The following is a 20,665-nucleotide window of genomic DNA, read 5'->3' on the forward strand; positions in this document are numbered from 1 at the left end:
TTATTTTTATTTTTTAATTTTTTTATAATAAATTTTTTATAAAATTTTAATTTTTTATAATAAAATTTTTTATAATAAAAAATTTTAATTTTTTATAATAAATTTATTGGTGCTCAATTTGCCAACATACAGAATAACACCCAGTGCTCATCCCGTCAAGTGCCCCCCTCAGTGCCCGTCACCCATTCACCCCCACCCCCTCCCTCCTCCCCTTCCACCACCCCTAGTTCGTTTCCCAGAGTTAGGAGTCTTCATGTTCTGTCTCCCTTTCTGATATTTCCTACCCATTTCTTCTCTTCCCTTCTATTCCCTTTCACTATTACTTATATTCCCCAAATGATATTGCATTTTAAACTCTTAAATTCTTTTATGAAAATCCTTTGCAGTATAGTCAGGATGCTGTATGTAAATTAATAAGAACAAATGGAGAGGTTTCATATAACTAAAAATTTGGGTGCACAGTGGTCAAAAATTTATTTGGAAGGTAAATTTGTACTTTATTAGTTTATTAGTTTGTACTTTATTATTAGGGGAGAAGTTGTCATTTTTCCCTAAACCAAGGCAAGAGACTAAGTCTGAAATAGGGATCCTCTTGCCAGGTTACAAAAAGCTCTGTGATTAAAAATTATCTCTGTTCTAGCAGATAGTGTATGCACAAATGGCTTATTTTTATTTTTAATGATTTTACTACCCAATACCAGGCTCTCCATCTGACATTTATATCTAGAAAAGTTAGGAATATTTTAATTTTGTAGGAAACTAATTTGAATTTGGCACCTAGATTGAATTATGTTGGATGTTTTTCATAGAAACTGGTGCATTCTCTTATTTTGCATGGTTAGCTCTTACTTGCTCATAGTTCAGCTACATACTGAGTAAAAATGAATCAATACTTTGATAGGCATAAGTTAGACTTGCTATAAATACTAGGATTGTCAGAAGACAAAAAAATACTGGATCAGAAGTTGCAGTGTGACAGCCTGCTAATTGTATCTGCCCCACAGATCTAGTAAGTATTTTGAACCGGTTGCTAATGCTTATAAATGGTTTCATATAAAACTTGATTTCTAGTTTCTCTTGAAAAATGAAACATGGGCACTAATGGATTATATACATATTAATAGTGAACTAGAACTACGTGGTGGCTATTCTTTGATAGGCAAAGTAAGTGGTCTCCAGTTTGCCACAGTTCCTGCATTACTTTTATGACCCTCTTTGCTCATTTATGTACATTTTATAGACTATTCTTTTTTATTTATAGGCAAATAAAAATATAAAAAGCCATGTTTTTTTCATGGATACATTAATGAAGACATCATAAACTCCTTTGCTTTATTGGGTTTTCTGGCACATTCATCGCCTTAAAAATGTGGTAAGAAGTACAGAGACATAAGAAGCAGTAAACATCCCAGAGACAGTAACTTCTTCCCAGCTTTTTACCAACAAACCACTATTTTGGTTGGTGAAAAAGATGACTGAAAAGTTTTATACTTCCTGGAGTTCCACTATCTTACGCTGTAATTTCTTTAGGTCTTTTTGTACTTTATATTTCTCTAAATCCATCTTTGTTTTCTGTATTTGTTGGAGGGAGTTGAGAGAGTCGTGAATTGATTTAAATCCTAGAAGAGAATATGAGAAGAGATATGCTTAAATTAAACAGTGCTTTGGAATTCCTTTTTGTAAACAAAAGTTGCTAATCAACAGTCTCACCATAATTGGTCATCATTTAATTAAAAACATATTAAATTCCAGTAAGACCAGTCTAAAAATGTACAATAATCCATTTCTTATATGTCATAAAGATGCATTAATGATAGTGTTTCAGCTTGTATCTGGCTTCATTGTGAAAATTTCAGTTCCTCTGCCCCTTGCCCAAATATATTGCATGACAAAATAATTCTATATTTCAAGAAAGATATTAAAACATTTTCTTCTCCCTGTGTATTTTGATAAGAAATTTGGATGATTTTTTTTTAAAGTTCTTGTTACCAAACTGAAGATAAAGAACACAAGTGAGATTTTAAAACTTCTCAGAAACTAACCTGTTGAGGGACCTATGGAGTGGCCGCCAGCTGTTCCCCCTGCACCCACCCCCAAGCACTTTGTCTCTCTCTTATGCAAGTCTAGTTGCTCATGACCAGGACCTACCAGACCTCGAGCTTCTTAGGGTACCCCCTTTCACATAGTCATTTCCCAATACATTTTTATTAAAGGCATAAAGGAGCACACCATTAATTTAGAATTCTCCTTTGCTAGAACTCCAGGTAAGTAAAATGAAAAAACATAGATTGTTAAGTTCTTCTTTAGCTCATCCTGAGTGAATATAATTAAACCTCTGGTCCTAAGGTAGAAAGCAGAGGCCTAAAAGAAGGGCCAGTTAAGTTTTGGATATGATTCCTGGCCAGATAATTCATTATTTTGATTTGGCAGTGAGATAGGGGGATAGGGGCAGTGTGCGTCAGATTTCCAGGCAACAAATTTTACTTATATGCTAGGAACATCTGGCAAAATGAGGGCATAATATCTTTCCAAGACACCTTCAACTCACCTCTGTACAGGACCAAAATTTGGGAGAATTTACATCAATTTTTTGAAACTAGAAGACAGAAAATGAGATGAGTCTTTCTTTAAAAAAGGAACCTCTGGTTCCTGGTAATTCCCTCAGGTTTGTGACTTGAGGCAGATGGTTGCTCCACAGCACCTATCCCATGTCCTTCCCTTTGACAAATTAGATGAGCCTTTCAAATTAATCCCCTTTGATGTAAGCTCAGCTTGACACTGCTGCCATTAGCCTCCTTAAGAAGAAAAGCAGTCATTATACTGGACTCTGTTAATTCATCTCTCTTTCTCACTTCTAAAGGTCAGGTCTCCAGTCTGACATCTGTCCAGGCTCATTACCTGCAGTTCAATAAGGGACATTTGATTTCAGGTCCTAATTTCATGATACACCACAAGTCAAGTCTTGATCGCAAGGACTTTGCAAGTATAACAATGATTCTATGATCTTAGTTAAAAAGAAAATCTCACAGCGTTGGTCAGCTTGTGACATTGCCAGGTCCAAATGAAGAATGTGAACTTGTTTACTCACCTTCCAAAGGTATGCTAACGTTTTGTGGGATATTTAGAAAAGTCAGATGAAATACAAAAGGATATCGATAATGACAAGACTGATCCATGGTCATGAGCTCAAAGTAGACAACCCTGAGGGATTGGCTAAGCAAGGACTGGTGTTCTTAATCAAAGGTGTCTGCTCACCTGATTGATATTCATTCTGCATTTTCTCTAATTCACCCCAAATGTGCTTTTCCAGTTGCTGCATCTTTTTGGACAGCTTATTTTCTATATGCTTTACTTTGCTTAGTTCTGCTTCCTGTTTCTCTGTGTTAATGAAATTCTCTAATTTGCTTGAAAGCTGCAATAGTTTTTCTTTCATTTTGTTTTCGGACTTTTCCTATAAAATAAGATATCATGTGATAAAACTCTGCAGAAAACAAAACTTATGAGGATTTGTTTTTCAGCTTAGAGAATGTTTTTAACAAGTTTGCTTTTCCATGTTAAACATGAAAAATCCCACCAAGTTCCCTTGTATCTAAAACCGTGTTCACAAAGATAAGAGTTCATCTCTTTGGCCTTGTTTGTAGCTTCTAGAATTCTGCATGTGATGGGGGAAAGAAAGGGCTGTGGTCTTGCTGAAATGCCTTGAGGATTTGGAATTATAGTCTAGTGTTTAAAGAAGTGTGGCCAAGGGAACGCCTGGGTGGCTTGGCGGTTTACTGCCTGCTTTCGGCTCAGGGCGTGATCCTGGGGTCCTGGGATCGAATCCCATGTCGGGCTCCCTACATGGAGCCTGCTTCTCTCTCTGCCTGTGTCTCTGCCTCTCTCTCTCCTGTGTCTCTCATGAATAAATAAAATCTTAAAAAAAATAAAAATAAATAAAAATAAAAAAGAAGCATGGCTAAGGAAGGCATTTTAGTTACTGCTTGACCTAAGGTCCTTGGACATGCTCCTATTAGGGTGTCCATATTCCCTTAAGCTTCATATCTCCACGTGGACACAGTTCAACTAGAATAGTGATTCTCAACTCCTGTTGCCTATTAGTATCACCTGGACCATCACACCATCCTACTAATACTGTGATTTAATTGGTCTACAATGGAACTCAGGAATTATCTAGTTTAAAAACTCTCCAAGTGATTCTAATTGCAACAAGGTGGGGACTCATGTGGTCCAGGTTCATTAGCTTCTCTGTGCCTTCTTACCTCCCACAGGGAATTTGCAAGCAGGAACCAGGTGAGACTGACTTAGCCCCTATGGTTCTCCTGTCTTTGGCTCTGTCTGCCTCCGGGAGATGGAGTCCAGCCTCTCTCTTACTTGTGGTAGGAAGTTTCTGCCTGCAGGTGACCCTGTGGAACCTGGTGCTGCCTAGAACTGGTGGATGAATCTGTCTAAATCCAGGAGGACTAGCAGGCCTTCCTGGCTGCACATCTTACCACATGGACTTGAAAAATCTTATCAATGATAAAGGTGTAATGGTTATCTCCATCTCTTGGACTCCTATCTCTGTCAGCTGCCCAAAGCCCGTCTACCGAAGTTCCAGAAACATCTTATTTGGATCCTTGGCAAGGCTGGAAGCCACTGGTGACACAGATGGCTCTGTGCTGCTCTCCTGTTGGGGCTAGCAGCTGGGCCAGCAGAGATGGCTGGAGTGGAAGGGCATCTGTAGTGAACAGACTCCTCCTCCATCCTGTAGTCTTGCCTCAAAGCTGAAGGGTTCTCTACAAGGTTGGATCTGGAAAAGGAGTTTTGGAAACCTTTGGTCTACTAATGGATCTTCGGAGAGGTAAACTGACTCGTCTATGGCCAAAGTTTTTAGGCTTTATTGCGCCCAAGCATCACCCAAGGAGCTTGCCTGGAAGCACAGATCCCCAGGGGAGGACTCAAGGGGTCTGATGCTGCTCTGAGTTGGGACCAGGAATCCATATTTTAAAAAACAAAACAAACACCTCCTCTCTTTTGGTTATTCTATTATGGATTCATGGAGCTGGAGAGTAGCACACAAGACCAAAAAGCAGGCCTCTGGATTCCTATGCTGGTGCAAAAAAGGTAAGTTACTGACACAGTGAAGTTACTGTGATGTCAGAATGAAACTTTCAAGACCTTTGCTCACTACTAACATCCAGACCTTTACTCACTACTGACACTACTCGCTACTAACATCCAGACAACTATGCAGCTGGTTACTTCATGAATAACAGATCTCCTTACCAGTTTCTCCTGGAGGAGCTTCAGACATTGATTTATGTGGCCAAGGTGGTCTTTTTCATAGCTGACGAACTGGTTTTTTGTCCATTTTTGATGGTTCTCAATTTCCTCACATAGATTATTTGAAAGTAAATTAAATCTAAGGGGAAAAATATTTCAACTTTAATAGGTAAATTTTGGTTTTATGTTTAAAATTAGTATTGAAAAACTCTGCAGTTTTTTTCAGATGATAAGGCTCAAGATGCATAGCACGTTCTTATGGGTTGACGTGGGAGGTGGGGGTGAGGGAGCACATTCTGGTCCCTGCCCTGAGCTTGCATTCAATTCAGCTGCTCACAACACCCCTCCTCAAACTTTAAAATACACATATACACAATGACAGACACACAGACACACGTGTGTCATCCATGCAGATTTCCTCTTAGGGCCAAGGATGCCTTGTGTGGGTGGAAGAAACTGGTAACTCACTTGGGATGGGGATATCTCTCTGTGATGGGGGTCAGCAAACCCTTTCTATAAAGGGTCAGTAGTAAATATTTCAGGCTTTGTGGGCCATATGGCCTCTGTTGCAACCACTTGTTTGTACAATGAGTCAATGCTGTCATTGCAGTGGGAAAGCAGCCACGTAGGATATAAAGAACATGGCTTGTTTATAAACAAATAATGAACATGGTTGTGGTCTAACTTTATATACACTCAGATTTAAATGGCATATAACCACATGTCATAAAACATTTTTTTAGTTAAAAAAATAGTAGAAAGTGTGCAAATCATTCTTAGTAGTGGCAGATTTGGCTAAGGGTGGTAGTTTGGGGTCACTATCCCAAGACCACAAGACCCCAAGGGTCACTATCCGGCAGGCGGAGGAGCTGGGCCAGAGAAAAGTCACAGATAGGGAGTGGGGAAGGGAGTTGGAAGAGCCCAACAGGACTTTAGGAAAGCAGAGTGTCCACGGGAGACAGTCCTTGGTTGTCTTTTCTGTCTCGGGTGAAACTTCAGTCAAGGTGCCATTGCTTCCAGTGGGGCTCTGTTTGTGGATTCTTTGAAGGGTGGGGTGCAGGGAGCGCTTAAAGAGCTGTTGAGTGACTCACGTCGGGGCAGAAACGGTTGCAGTTGGCTAAGGTGCAGGGAGCGACTGCTGGCATCAAAACGATGCACCACAGGAATATTAAATAACAGAGAAAGAAGGATTTTTGAAAATGGAAGTGGAGGTTATTACAAAGAGTAAAGGATTGGAATCATATTATCATCAATTTGAAAAGTCACTGTAGAGTGGCTGAGGGTATGAGTAGAAAGGAGCATCCGCAGCTAGCAGCCCTGAGAAATACGGGTCTGAGCAGAGGTGGGGTGAGGGGGTGCTGCTGAGTGGTCTCTGTACGTTTTCTACACGTGACTTGCTTGCAGTAAGATGTCAATTTCAAATTCCCTTTTAGAAGAGGCGGTGCATTAGGCAGGTGCAACACATGTTTGTTATTGAAAATACTCAGATTACCTTATAAAAAGTGGGTGGCTTGACATCATCACTGTAATGTTTTCAGGACAAATTATATGCAGATAATTTCATTTGTGCTATTTATCATTGGAAACTGCTTAAGACATGCTGCACGTATATTGTATGTATATGCCTCTTTAGCTTCCCTGAAAAAGTATTCGAACTAATATTTGGAAAAGACAGGTTATATGAGGCCATTTCCATTTTTATTTAGACCAATGGACATTAAACAATATAGAGACATTTTTGGTTGTCACACATTGGAGGTGTTGGTGACAGGTAGAAGGTAGAGGCCAGAAATACTGCTAAACATCCTACAATGCACAGGACAGCCTTATAAGTAAGAATTATCTAGCCCAAATGCCAATAATGCCCATGTTGAAAAAACAAAACAAACAAACAAACAAACAAACAAAAAAATAATGCCCATGTTGAGAAACCAGGATTTAGATGGTGAAATCAAGGAATGGGAAAAGTTAATTTTCCAGTAGTTATATTAGTTGTAGAATAATAGCTGAATTCTGATCTTCATCTCTGTGACTTATCACGTTTTTTTTTTTTAATATGGAGAGAGATTTTCACATAGAAAGCATACCTTGATTCAGGTGAGTACTTTAACTCTTCATTAAGAGCCTACCTTTGGCCACTCTGCCTGTTCTTAATATAACCACAATTTCCAGACACCTGTGCTCTAGCTAACAGCTGATGGATCTCAGACAAATACATTCCCAACTGATACATGGACAGCCTCATTTTAGCCAAGTGTTTCTTATGTCTGGAACACTCTTCCTTAGGATACACAATGGCCCCTGCCCTCATTTCATTCAGATTTCTATTCAAGCACCACTTAACCACCTTAACAGAGGACTTTTTTTAAAAACCACTCTTAAAAAACCAAAAGGTTTTATTTTCCCCATCACACTCTCCCTATTCCTTTACTTTATTTTTCTCCAAAATAGTTATCACCAGGTGATATATATATAATTGGGGTGCTGTCTGCTGCACTAGAACCTAAGCTCCACCAAAGTATTTTGCTTGGCTTACAGTATTTTGCTTGGCTCACAGTGGTAAATAATAAAGTGCGCAATGAATAGTTGAATAAATGGATAAATGATTCATTCTTACTCATTCAATACCTTTTACTAAGGCTGTTCACAAATAACAAATCATACACTTGCCGAGCTATTTAGAAATCTGATCTTCAGTGTTCATCTTCCCTTTCCTATCTCTGGTGGAAATATATTAATTGATAGTGATGGTTAAGAGGGACAGTAAATCCCCAGATAATCAAGAGCTAGCTTTGCAGTTGGGAATCCAGCCTTCAGTGTTCACCTTTACTGTGTGTGTGGATAAGAGCATTTACTCTCATTACTGATACAATATTAACATCCCTCTGAACACCAGGGAACCATTAAATGTGCCCAAGTAATATCTTAGAAGCACATATCAGTAATTAGAATTCTGAAATTAAAATAAAGTCATAATGAGTTACTGCATATGATCATTTTACTCCAAGGTGTTTTTTTTTTTTTTTTTACTCCAAGGTTTTACATGCAATTGGAGACTCACTTTACTGGTAGCCACCAAAAGTCAGACTCTGGGTAGTTTATGAAAATATAAAAGAATTTTATATTTTAAAAGCATTTTTTGGGGATCCCGGGGTGGCTTAGCGGTTTGGCGCCTGCCTTTGGCCCAGGGCGCGATCCTGGAGACCTGGGATCGAGTCCCACGTCAGGCTCCCGGCATGGAGCCTGGTTCTCCCTCCTCCTGTGTCTCTACCTCTCTCTCTCTCTCTCTCTCTCTTTCTCTCTCATAAATAAATAAACAAATAAATAAATCTTTAAAAGCATTTTTTTTAAAAAGCATTCTCCTGTAAAGATAAAAAGGATAAGCTAAAATAAAAGTTTATATAAATCTCTTTCTTTCCTTAGGCTTTCCCCTAACACAATGGATGTGATTTTCCAGGAAAGAATTACTTTTCTATGAATTATAGAATCTACAGTTAAAAATCTCAACAAGAGGAATTTATCTTGGATGATATTCACATTTTAGCTCCCAAATCCTCTATTCCAATGGTTATGGTAGTATTTCTATCAGGTATAGGTAGATATGGATAGGGAGGGAGGGAGGAGGGAAAGAGGTAGATGCATGGATGGATAGGGTTTTTTTTTTTTTTCCTTTTCAAAAAACACAAAAGTCATACTTTTAAATTATGGCCAGAGACCTTACTAGGATAATGTGAGATACAGTTTTTATAAAAATTTTATAAATTTTATATTGATAGGATCAAGTTAATATTCATGCCAAGGGCAATAATAAGGAAGAAAATTACAAAGGGTAAGATAAAATTTAATGGGGACCTATAGACATAGCAGATGGCTGTGGTGAGTGTGAATGGTGAGGGAGAGTGTGGGGCTTGCAACAATCATCCTAGTGACCACTGTGGTTATAGTAGACATACATGAATGAGGATATAGCCCCATTCTGGCCCCTACCCCCTTTTTTTTAACCAGTTCACTTCTGTCTTAAAGTCATTGTCTTGCATTCAATAAGTGATTGAACTTTTCTGGAGTGTATGAAAAGTTTGAATTCTTGGACACTCTTTTAACAGGCTGTCAAGAATTCAGATAGTGGCTTCAACAAAGTCAGTCTTTGGAGACTGAATCTAAGATTTTTAAGTTTCATGTTAGAAGAAAGAAATTAATTCCAAGAAACATTTTTTTCCTACTAAATTTATACCTATATACTTAAACTAAGTTCTTCATGTCCTGTGGTTTCTAGTGACGCTGATAAAGAGCAACTCCACCTCCATTCTGCTAGGAAGCCTCTTATCATTCCATATTGTACTTGAGCTTAAATCCCAACACCTTCAGAGCCTCATACCTTCATAGTTTCAAGCAGATGTGATGTCCATTCCCTGAATTTCTGTAGCACAATTAGTTTATCAATGGTTAGAATTGTTAGATGGAGGTGTCATAGATCTATAACATAATCTGAGACTTGGAGTCAGATACTTTCTAACTCTGTGACTTTGGGCAAATTATTTAGTTTCCCTGACTGTGCTTCCTCATCACTAAAATGGGGATAAGACCCACCCTGCAGAGCTGAATGCACCTGAATATCTCGATCACTCAGTGATTATATATTTATCAATAACAATTAGTATATTTTTTATATCTGCCTACTGATATACCTCATTTAACATTGTCTTGTTACTTTACCTATGTTTAGCTTTTTACCTATTTATGTATTTTTCCTGCTAACTATATGTGGCTATGATTTTGTCTTTGAATATCCCAAAACACAACTTAAACATTCTTGGTTCTCAAAATATTCATTCATTGATTTGTTCATTGGCTTCTATTTGTGTCTGAATGTGCTGGGTGCTGAGAACACAAAGATGGATGAGACACATCTTTGACTTGAATAGTTTGTAACTTAATACTGTGGGGAGATTTTCAAAGCTGTGTGGGGAGACGTGAGTCTGTGCATTTGCTTTGTTGATTGAATAATTTCTTTTCTTATAAATCACTGTTAATTAAACATTGTCAGCAGCAAGAACTATCTAGGGAGTGACTAGTAGGTACTTCCCCGGCCAAACCCTTGCTAAAAAACAGGCATATTTTATGATGGCTAAGACTCTTAGTCTATAGGCACTAAGTTGTTGGCTTAGGACATTACTTAGCTGAACATCTGACTAAGACTCTTCTGGAAAAAGGAGGCTCAATGCACTGGTTCAGAAGAAAGAATGTGTGTATCTCCTTTGTCAATTCGAGTCATCAGTGCCAAAAGCCTGGGAATTCACTAAAAAAAACACAGATAGTTTTTGGGCTTTTAAGTTCTATATAGGATATATGTTTAATTGATTGTTAAACTTGAAATTGTTAAAGTTTCTAAATAGTAAAATTGTTCAGTTAAACACACTTTTGAATGTTAATAAAATAATTTTAATTCCTTTATTCAGAGAAAGTTGTTTCTTTAAAAAAAAAGAAGCAAATACTATACCCCATTCACTTTAATTTGAAATATGCTCTGAATGGGAAAGAAAAAAAGAAAGCCCTATCCACCTTATATCCTCTTTGAGGAAAATATATTTGCAATACATACCTCAAAGTGTTAATATCACTAATGTGAAGGAAGCCTACAAATTGATTAGAAAATGATGAAAATCATGATACAAAATTTGACAAATGATAAGACTGGGCAATTCACAGAAAAGGAAATTCATTGGTGAAGGGAAAGCAAATGAAAACAAGAGATGCAATCTTCATCCTTTAATTGGAAAATATTTATTTAAAAATCCAGTGTTGGTAAGAATGTAGAGAAAGGTGGCCTCATATATTGCTGGTGGAAGTATTGAATTAATTATAGAATATCTGTAAGTTTAAATATTATGCAACTATTAAAAATAATGTTAGAATAGTATTCACCAATCTAGAGAGATAACTAAGATTATTGTAAAAAAGCAAAATTTTGAGTAATGTGAATAGGCTGTATTTTTAAAAGCCATGCTCTATCTATACATCTAATGGATATGTTATATAACATATATAAACATCCTTTTTCTGTTAGATGTTTATACTAACAAGGAGGAAAGTAGGGAAGGACATAGCCTTGATGTTACCATGGGTTACATTAGGAAGTTGAAATGAAGACCTTTTTTCCATCTTTGTTTAATTTTGTTACTTTTTAATTTAAAAAAATTGATGAGGATTTAAATAAAAAAGAGTCAGTTGTGTATTTAAATGAATTTTAGAGCTCATAGGTATTTGCCTGTGGAAATTTTTGGTTTATGATTTCAGCGTTAATTACTGTAATACTAATGAAAATGTAAGACTTTATTATTTCAAGTGAGGAAAAAAAAGTTTAGGTTATTACAAAAGTGTCCAGATTGATATTTAACTATTTAGATGACTCCTCTATAAGCCAACTGGAAAAAGCACACCACGTCATCAATAAGGCAGGTATAGTTCTCGAAATTTCCTTTTCCTTAATTAGCTGTTTGTTAATATGCTTCAATCCTTTAAGCCAGTATTCCATTCCAGATTACAAATCCTCTTTCTCTCCAAGGAAAATCAGTTCTTTTTTTAAAAAATTTATTTCTTATTGGTGTTCAATTTGTCAACATAGAATAACACCCAGTGCTCATCCCATCAAGTGCCCATTTTAAAGTGCACTTCTAGAAATGGTCTACTTTTCTACTTCTCCTTTGGACATGTTATTTAATTCTAAACTAACAGGATTAGATCAAGCACCACATAGATATTTACTGAGCATCTTCACTGTGCTGGAATTTAAGCACCTAGACATGCTTCTTTTAGGGTGGGTATTTTCTCTTTACTCAAGACATTTACTTCTTTCAGTTACAGTTTTTCACCAATTTCTAGACAAACCTATTTCCCAATTTAAGATCTCCGTAATCAGATGTCTTGAAAATGACAGTATGCTATGGTTTAATTATTAGCATCATATTTTAGAGGTAAAGAAAAAAAGGTATGTCTTATAATGAGGGGCACTTAGATTTAATGAGATACTGTAAAGATGGGGGAAATGGAGCAAGCAGAGTATATTCAGCATACTGGACTTGATCAAGTCATTAAGCCCAAGTGATGTAAGACAGAGAGGAAAAAGAGCAAGAGGAGAAGGGGCAGTAAGGTAGTATCGTCCAAGTGAGAATTTTCCTCTGCCTGTGCCAGAACTCTAGGAAATGGTGGTCATTTAAACAAGAAAGGAAGATTTGGGAATAGGCTAGTAATCTGAATGTTTGTGGAGTCTTATCTCCTTTACTGTTTTCTCTGTTGCATAGGAGAAAACTCAGTGACAACGTGACACAGACCAGTCTTTAGAAAAGGAGAATGTAAAGGAGCAAGTAGGGAATCTTAGAGGAAATTTTTTTTTTCTTAGAGGAAATTTTAAAAGGAAAACTTGTAAATCAAAGTTATCTTAAAAATTATTTAATAGTCTTATGGAATCAATGTTTATTCAGTGGAGTGTATCACATTGAGGCATTTTAATATATTAATTGGTGATAAGTTAAAATTACTCTATAGAAAATGTCAAGCTGTATATCAATTCACTTGCAATAAACAGTGACAAAATTAATATTCATATTTCTTTTCTAAAGGTTTTATTTAAATTCCAGTTAACATACAGTGTATTAGTAGTTTCAGCTGTACAATACGGTGATTCAATATCTCCATACATCACCTGGTGCTCATCACAAGTGTCCTCCTCCATCCCCATCACCTATTTTACCCATCCCCCCACCCACTTCCCCTCATATTTCCTTTATTATGAATATTGTATAAGTTACTTTAGAGTAGAGTAGTCTCTCCATCAGTTTGTTGCTTTATGTCTTGGCCGGTTTCAAATTCCTGGGATGGGTTTTCATTTAATGCCAATACTTTCATTAGGCAAAACCTTCTGGAATGTACTTAACAGAATTAAAAAGCTTCCATTCACTTACTTGAACTCCAAAAGGTTCATTTCATGGCGATAATCTCCCTGGACCATCTTTAAATTTGAGATTTGCTCAGAACTGGAAGCCTCAATCTTTCCTAAGAGCTGTATTACCTAATGAAAGTAAAAAGGGAGCTTTTGTGTGTGTGTGAAGAAAATCACTAGCACTTACATTAATTATACACTATTCCTAAAAGAGCCAAGAAACAAACTTGAGCCTAAAGCACATTTGCATTTGAAAATGATTTTTCCTAAAGGAATCATTCAATAGTTACAGAACAATCTTCAGAGAAAGAATTATAGGAAAGTTCCATTCTGTTGTCTATTTGTCTATAATATTCTTTTTGATAATAGGCTACCTAGTGATATAACAAAAACATAATATTGATACTAGTTTACTAAATTTGTTAATTTTAATTATTTCTTCATTTTTTCCCCCAATACGGTATACCACCATATATCCTCTATTACCATTATAGGCTTAATGCACATTGGATGGCCAATGGTAAACATTCACCAAATGTTTATTGAGTAAATGTTTAGGGGGATCCCTCGGGGGCTCAGTGGTTGAGTGCCTGCCTTCGGCCCATGGTGTGATCCCGGAGTCCCGGATCGAGTCCCACATCGGGCTCCTTGCGTGGAGCTTGCTTCTCCCTCTGCCTGTGTCTCTGCCTCCCTTTCTCTCTGTGTCTCTCATGAATAAATAAAATCTTTAATTTAAAAAAATGTTTAAACCACAATTAATTAGGCTCTGAGGAAAACACATGAGTGGCCTAAGATTAGGCCTCAGGAATTTCCAGAGAAGAGTGGGACATGAGCAAAAGTGAATTCCAAGTTAAATGACTTTAGGACATATAAAAATAGAAAACAAGTTCCATTTCTGGAAGTTAAGATAGGAGTGCCTTCCACATAGCCAGAAACATTGAGGAAGTTCCTTTAGGTAAAAGGATTGAATTGGAAAATAAAACAGAATTGCAGCATATAATCATGCCTAAACTAATCACTGTCCAGAGGAATGAAACTACATGACAGGTTTTGGCCAAACAGAATTCAACTGCTGAAACAGTCACATGGAGGACAGAGGGAAGTCAACAAAATCTAAGTTCTCAAAGAGATGAATAACAGAAGGGCTTGAATAGGTACCTGTTGGGTAGACAACCAATAGCTCATGAATGGCTATTTAAAGGAGAAACACTTAAAACAGGCTATTTAGGGGAGTTATACTTCAAAGAATTGTTAACAAGTAATAGGCAAATATATCCCTGGCAAAAGCAAAGGAAAAGAAAGCTGGTAGTATAATATTGTTAGATAAAATGTTATTTGAGGCAAATTATGTTAAATGGGACAAAGATGGTCATTTTTACAGAGGAAGACTAGCGTCCACAGTGAAAAGAGTTTTGAACCTTTATTTACATTATATATTGTACTAAAAAGTAACAGGTCAAATAAGTAAAATATAAACAAAGGTATAGGAAGAAATGAAAAAAATATAGTTTATTTAGTAGATTTATACACCAAACAATCTAACTTGCAAACAGCAAGAAACACTCATTCTTTCCCAGAGCAGTGAGCATTTGCAACAACCAAGCAGACATAAGACTATAAAGAACTCAGATTAAGGGCACATGGGTGGCTCAGTTGGTTAAATGTCGGACTCTTGACACATGGGTAGCTCAGTTGGTTAAATGTCAGACTCTTGATTTCAGCTCAGGTCATGATCTCAGGGTTGTGAGATCAAGCCCAGTGGGCTCCCTCTCTCTTTCTCTTCCTCTGCCCCTGCCCCCCACCCCTAAAAAACAAACCAAAAATTCAGATTATTCCACAAAGCAGGAAAAGCACAGATTATGACTCTAACCACACTGAATGAAAACTAAAAATAGGAAAAGTACAAAGAAACAAAAAATCTAACCATTTGAGTAAAGTAACCTCCTTTAATTCTGTTAATTCCAGTGTTTTACATGGAAATGTGCCTCTCAGATCTCCTACTCAGAGGAACATTATTGGCGAAGAGCCCTTACCACCGTGTTTAAGATGTATCACCATGTGTGGGTACCATGTTCCCATTAGTTGCTCCCAGCCAGCATCTGAATAGTATTTATTTGATGAGTGACTTTGGTTCAAAATATTTGGTGAAACTGATAAAATGGCTGGCTCAGACTTTACTTTTCTGTCTCTCCATCAGAACACAGCCCTACTGATACCTTGATTTCTGTCTTGTGAGACGTTAAGTAGGTGATCTGCTCTAGCTTTGATCTGTGGAAACTATTAGATGATATACTTATGTTGCTATAAACCACTAAGTGGTTATGGCAGCAGTAGGAAACTAATACATAAATATTAAAAATTAATAAGCAAGAAAAAAACAAGAAAAAATTATAGGATTGATATGTAAAGCTAATAGGCCTATTTTATAATCCGATGGCTTTCTCCATCTCCTCCAAGAACCTCCCCATTTTCCTTCACATTTTTTTCCCTCAATTAATTTCTTCTTTAAAAAAATTAATTTACTTTAGAGAAAGAGAGAAAGAGTGGGAGGAGGGGCAGAGAGAGAAAGAATCTTCAAGCAGACTCCCCACTGAGTACAGAGACCTCTGTGGTGCTTGATCCCATGACCCATGAAATCATGACCTGAGCCAAAATCCAGAGTTGGACGCCTAACCGACTGAGCCATCCAGGCAGCCCTCCCGCATCCCCCCACTCCCGCCCACACATACCCAGTTAATCTCCTGTACATCAATTCCTTTATGGAATTTGCTTCTCAAAGGATTAATACAAGTGTCAAAGAATAACTCAACTCTGCAATTACAATTTACTTAGGAAAGGATAGTAAGAACATTGTATATCAATAGGACACAGCCATATCCATAATCAGAGGTAAATTTGTGGTATTAAATGTTTCTATAATTATATAAGACAGAATAAAGCTATGTAAACCATTCATTTCACAAGGTTAAAAAAGAATAACCAGGGGAAAGCAGAATGAAGAAATTGACAAATTGTGATAAATGGAATTGCTCCTTTAAGATAGAAGTGGATTGCTCTAATCCCTGGGACCTGTGGATATGATATGTTAGAGGGCCAAAGGGATTTGCAGCTCTAATTAAGGTTACAGACCTTGAAACAGGGAGATAAATCCTGTTTTTGCAATTGGGCCCAATTCAATCACATGAGCCTCTAAAAGCCAAGCACTCTCTCCCACCTAGAGTCAGAGAGATTTGAAGCATAATATGGACTTAGCCTGTTCCTGGAGAGAGGCCACATGGAAAACATGAGAAAAAAAACTGGCAGCTGGGGGACCATCAGTCTCAAACTGACAGCCAGCAAGAACCACAGTGACACAACTGCAAGAAACTGAATTTGACCAAAAACTTGGATGTGTCTGGTGGAGGACTAATTCCCAGAGCTGCCTCAAAGGAACACAGCCCTACTGATACCTTGATTTCTGTCTTGTGAGACTTTAAGTAGGTGATCTGCTCTAGCTTTGACCTGTGGAAACTATTAGATGATATACTTATGTTGCTATAAACCACTAAGTGGTTATGGCAGCAGTAGGAAACTAATACATAAATATTAAAAATTAATAAGCAAGAAAAAAACAAAAAATTATAGGATTGATATGTAAAGCTAAGAGGTAATTTCTTTGAGAAGGTAATAAAGTTTTTCTCAGTCTAAACATAAAATGTATAGATATTAAAATTAGGAATAAAAAAGATAGAGTAGTCATAAGTATGAGCCAAGTAACAGTGAAAACATTCACAAATCTGAAAGCAGAAGCCAAATAATTATTGATCTTAATTCACCTCTCTCAATCCAAGACAAAATAGACCAAATAATAAATAAGGATACAAAAGACCCAATCAATAAGCAATTTTTTAGGTATTGACTAAACGTTGTGCCCCCAAAATACAGAATATATTCTTTTAGAACATGTGTAAAAATTTACCATCCATCCACCAAATAAACCCCTTAAAATATTCCAAAAACTGGTATATGTAACAAAAATTTCAATTATGATGAGATAAAACTAAAAATGAACACCAGGACAACAAAAAGTCCTTAACTCAGAAAAAACAACAATCCCTCTTAAGATGTTCAGTCAAAGAAAAATACAATATACAATTGGAGAATTTCTAGGAAATAATAATGAGAACATTATATCAACCCTAGGAGATAAGGGAAAGTAAATGAATGCTCAGGGAAAATTCATAGTAAAAATGCTTATACCAGGTAAAACAAAGGAAGATTACAAATATGGAGTTCAAAAAGTAAGAAAGTGAAGCAAAACAAACCACAGGAAAAGAAAAAAATATATACAAAGCTTAAATTGCTAAGAACATATGGAAAGAACAAAATAGAAACAGAACTTATAAATACGTAAAAAGACTGGCTCATTGGAGAGCAACCAATATTGTTAAGGAAAAACTTACCCATGTAATCAAAGGGGGAAAAAAACAAATAAAATGGTGAGGGGGGAAAACTATACAAAGCGGAAGGAATAAAAACAAAACCAGAGGTATTTTGCACAATTTTATGAAATTTAATTTCAGAATATGGATGAAAAAGGTACTTTTTTCCAAGGAAAAATGAGTTACTAAAGCTGACCCTTGAAGAGATGGAACCTTTAAGTAGAACAATTTCCCAGAAAAAGCTGAGCAGAGATATCAAAGGTCTCTCCTTCCCATAAATCAATAGGCTCAGATGGCTTTGGAGGCAAAACTACCAAATCTTTAAAGTATAAATAATTGCAATGCTCTTTAAACTGTTTCAGAGCATAGAAAAAGAAAGGAAGCTTCAACTTATTTGTATGAAGTAAGCAAAACGTTGATTCTAAAATTTGGAAACATTTGCACAGAGACTAATCTTGTTTATAAACATGGATGCAAACTTCTTAAAATAGCAAACCGTATCCAGCAGTACAACTTAAAAATATCATAATCAAGTGCAATTTATTTTTTTAAACAAGAATTAATAAGAAATATACAAATAATTATGCTGGTATATTTAAGAGAAAACTCCCCTGATTATCTCAACAAATGCTGAAAAGGCATTTGACAAAATTCATAATTACTCTTGATTAAAAACAAAAACTTGATGACCACAGCTTTGTAGTACAACCTGAAATCTGGCATTGTGATGCCCCCAGCTTTGGTTTTCTTTTGTAATATTCCCCTGGCTATTCAGGGTCTTTTCTGATTCCACACAAATCTTAAGATGATTTGTTCCAACTCTCTGAAGAAAGTCCATGGTATTTTGATAGGGATTGCATTAAATAGGTAAATTGCCCTGGGTAACATTGACATTTTCCCAGTATTAATTCTTCCAATCCATGAGCATGGAATGTTTTTCCATCTCTTTGTGTCTTCCTCAATTTCTTTCAGAAGTGTTCTGTAGTTTTTAGGGTATAGATCCTTTACCTCTTTGGTTAGGTTTATTCCTAGGTATCTTATGCTTTTTGGGTGCAATTGTTAATGGGATTGACTCCTTAATTTCTCTTTCTTCAGTCTCATTGTTAGCACTGGGCATTTCTGTTAATGCCAGGAACAAGATCAGAATGACCACCATCCTTATGCTACTATTTATTTAATTTCGTACTGGAGTTATTAAAGCAATTAGAACAGGGAGAGAAATTAAGGATGTGGAAATGGGAAAAGAGTAAAATTATTATTTAAAAATCATGTGATTATATGCTTGGAAAACAACAACAAAGACAAGCTGAAAAATGTCTATAATCAAGAGGAGAATTTGCTAAATTAGTAGACCATAAAACTGATATGGCGTTCATTATATGCAACTAACAATTCGTGAGAAGACATAATGAAACTCCATTATGATAAACTAAAAAGAAAAAAAGATAACAAAATCCCAAAATACACTGAAGATGCATACATGAGGAAAATTTGAAACTACTCCTAATTGAAATAAGAGCAAACCTGCACAAATAGGAAGCATGCTATGTTCTTGGACTCAGCATTATGACTCTGTCAATTCTAAATTTATAAACTTAAGATGATTTCAATACAAATTAAAATTGAGTTTGTTGATTGCTGGGACTAGACAGACTGATTTTAAAATCAAATGCAAAAACTAACAATTATCACCAAGAACAGGGAGAAAAGAAAGCAACAAAAGGGACTCACTGTACCAGGTATTAAAAATACTGGGGTGCCTGAGTTGCTCATTCAGTTAAGAATCCATCTCTTGGTTTCTGCTCAGGTCATGATCTCATGGGTGGTGAGATGTAGTTCTGCTTTTGGACTGCATGCTCAGCAGGGCATCTCCAGATTCTCTCCTCTGCCCTTCCCCCCACTCATGCATGCTCTCTCTCTCTCTCACTCTTTCTCTCTCACTCTAAAATATTTTTTTTTAAATTAAAATACTGTAAGGCCTCAGTGATTAAAATAACAAGGCATAATATTAGGAAAAACTCCAAATGGGTCAAGAATTTAAATATAAATGGTAAAGCTATGAAAGTGCCAGAAGAAAATAGGAACAATTCTTTTAGGCCTCTGTATGGGGAATTTCTTTCTAAGTGTGACTTAAAAGAAGCCACAAAAGAAAAAACTGATAAAGTTAGCTACAAAGAGAGAATATAAGCATGCCAAAAGTCAAAAGATAGATGACAAACTGGGAATATGTATTTGCAGCTCTATCATAGTGAAAGGCTCATCTCCATAACATATAAAGAGCTCCTAGAAATTGAGACAAAAAAGAAAAATAGAAAAACAATATGGAAATGGATAAAAAAGATGAACAGATAGCTTGTTAAAAAGAAATATAAATAGCTCTTGAAGGTATGAACCTCACTCACATTAAGAAAGACTAAGTGAAACCTAGAGATTATAGTTTTTTCCTATAAGAATGACAAAATTCAAAGTCAACACTGTTGGTGAGGCAATGGGGATACATAGGACATTTTTCGTATTGCCAGGAGCTGTGCAATATGGTCAAAGCCCCACAGAGTGCAAATCATTCAAAATAATAAACATGTACTTTGACCCAGCAATCACACATCTGGGTGTTGATCCTACAAACACACCTATATACACATACACACACACAAACATAAGTGCAAGGTTACACATTGCAGCATTGATTTGAAAGAGAAAAATATTGAAAATAGCTCAAATATCCATCTGTGAGAGATTGATAAAATGAGCTATTATATAGACAGGAAGAGTATGCAGTTGTAAAAAAAAAAAAAAATGAGAAAGCTTTCCATGTACTAATATGGGTGATCTCCGGGATATATTTGTTTAGTTAAGAAAAAGTAAGATAAAGACCTAAATGTACCCAGCAATTGCACTGTTGGGGATTTACCCCAAAGATACAGATGCAGTGAAAGACTGAGACACCTGCACCCCAATGTTTATAGCAGCAGTGTCCACAATAACTATACCGTGGAAGGAGCCTCAGTGTCCATTGACAGATGAATGAATAAAGAAGATGTGGCCT

The 20,665-nt window shown here is 36.4% G+C and overlaps 1 protein-coding gene across 1 annotated transcript in view; it reads right to left on the reverse strand.

Annotated features, from left to right (window-relative positions):
• Window positions 1-1,299: 1,299 nt before the first annotated feature.
• Window positions 1,300-20,665, reverse strand: part of FAM81B (family with sequence similarity 81 member B) — a 54,857-nt gene continuing 35,491 nt past the window's right edge. The window contains exons 7-10 of the mRNA XM_038532319.1: window positions 13,221-13,327; window positions 5,266-5,401; window positions 3,256-3,451; window positions 1,300-1,619 (exon numbers count right to left, since the gene is read on the reverse strand). Coding sequence (XP_038388247.1) covers window positions 1,486-1,619; window positions 3,256-3,451; window positions 5,266-5,401; window positions 13,221-13,327 — 573 coding nt within the window. The 3' untranslated portion in view covers window positions 1,300-1,485. The remainder of the gene's footprint in view (window positions 1,620-3,255; window positions 3,452-5,265; window positions 5,402-13,220; window positions 13,328-20,665) is intronic.

Source organism: Canis lupus, chromosome 3 (assembly GCF_011100685.1).
Source record: "Canis lupus familiaris isolate Mischka breed German Shepherd chromosome 3, alternate assembly UU_Cfam_GSD_1.0, whole genome shotgun sequence".
Lineage (NCBI taxonomy): Eukaryota > Metazoa > Chordata > Mammalia > Carnivora > Canidae > Canis > Canis lupus.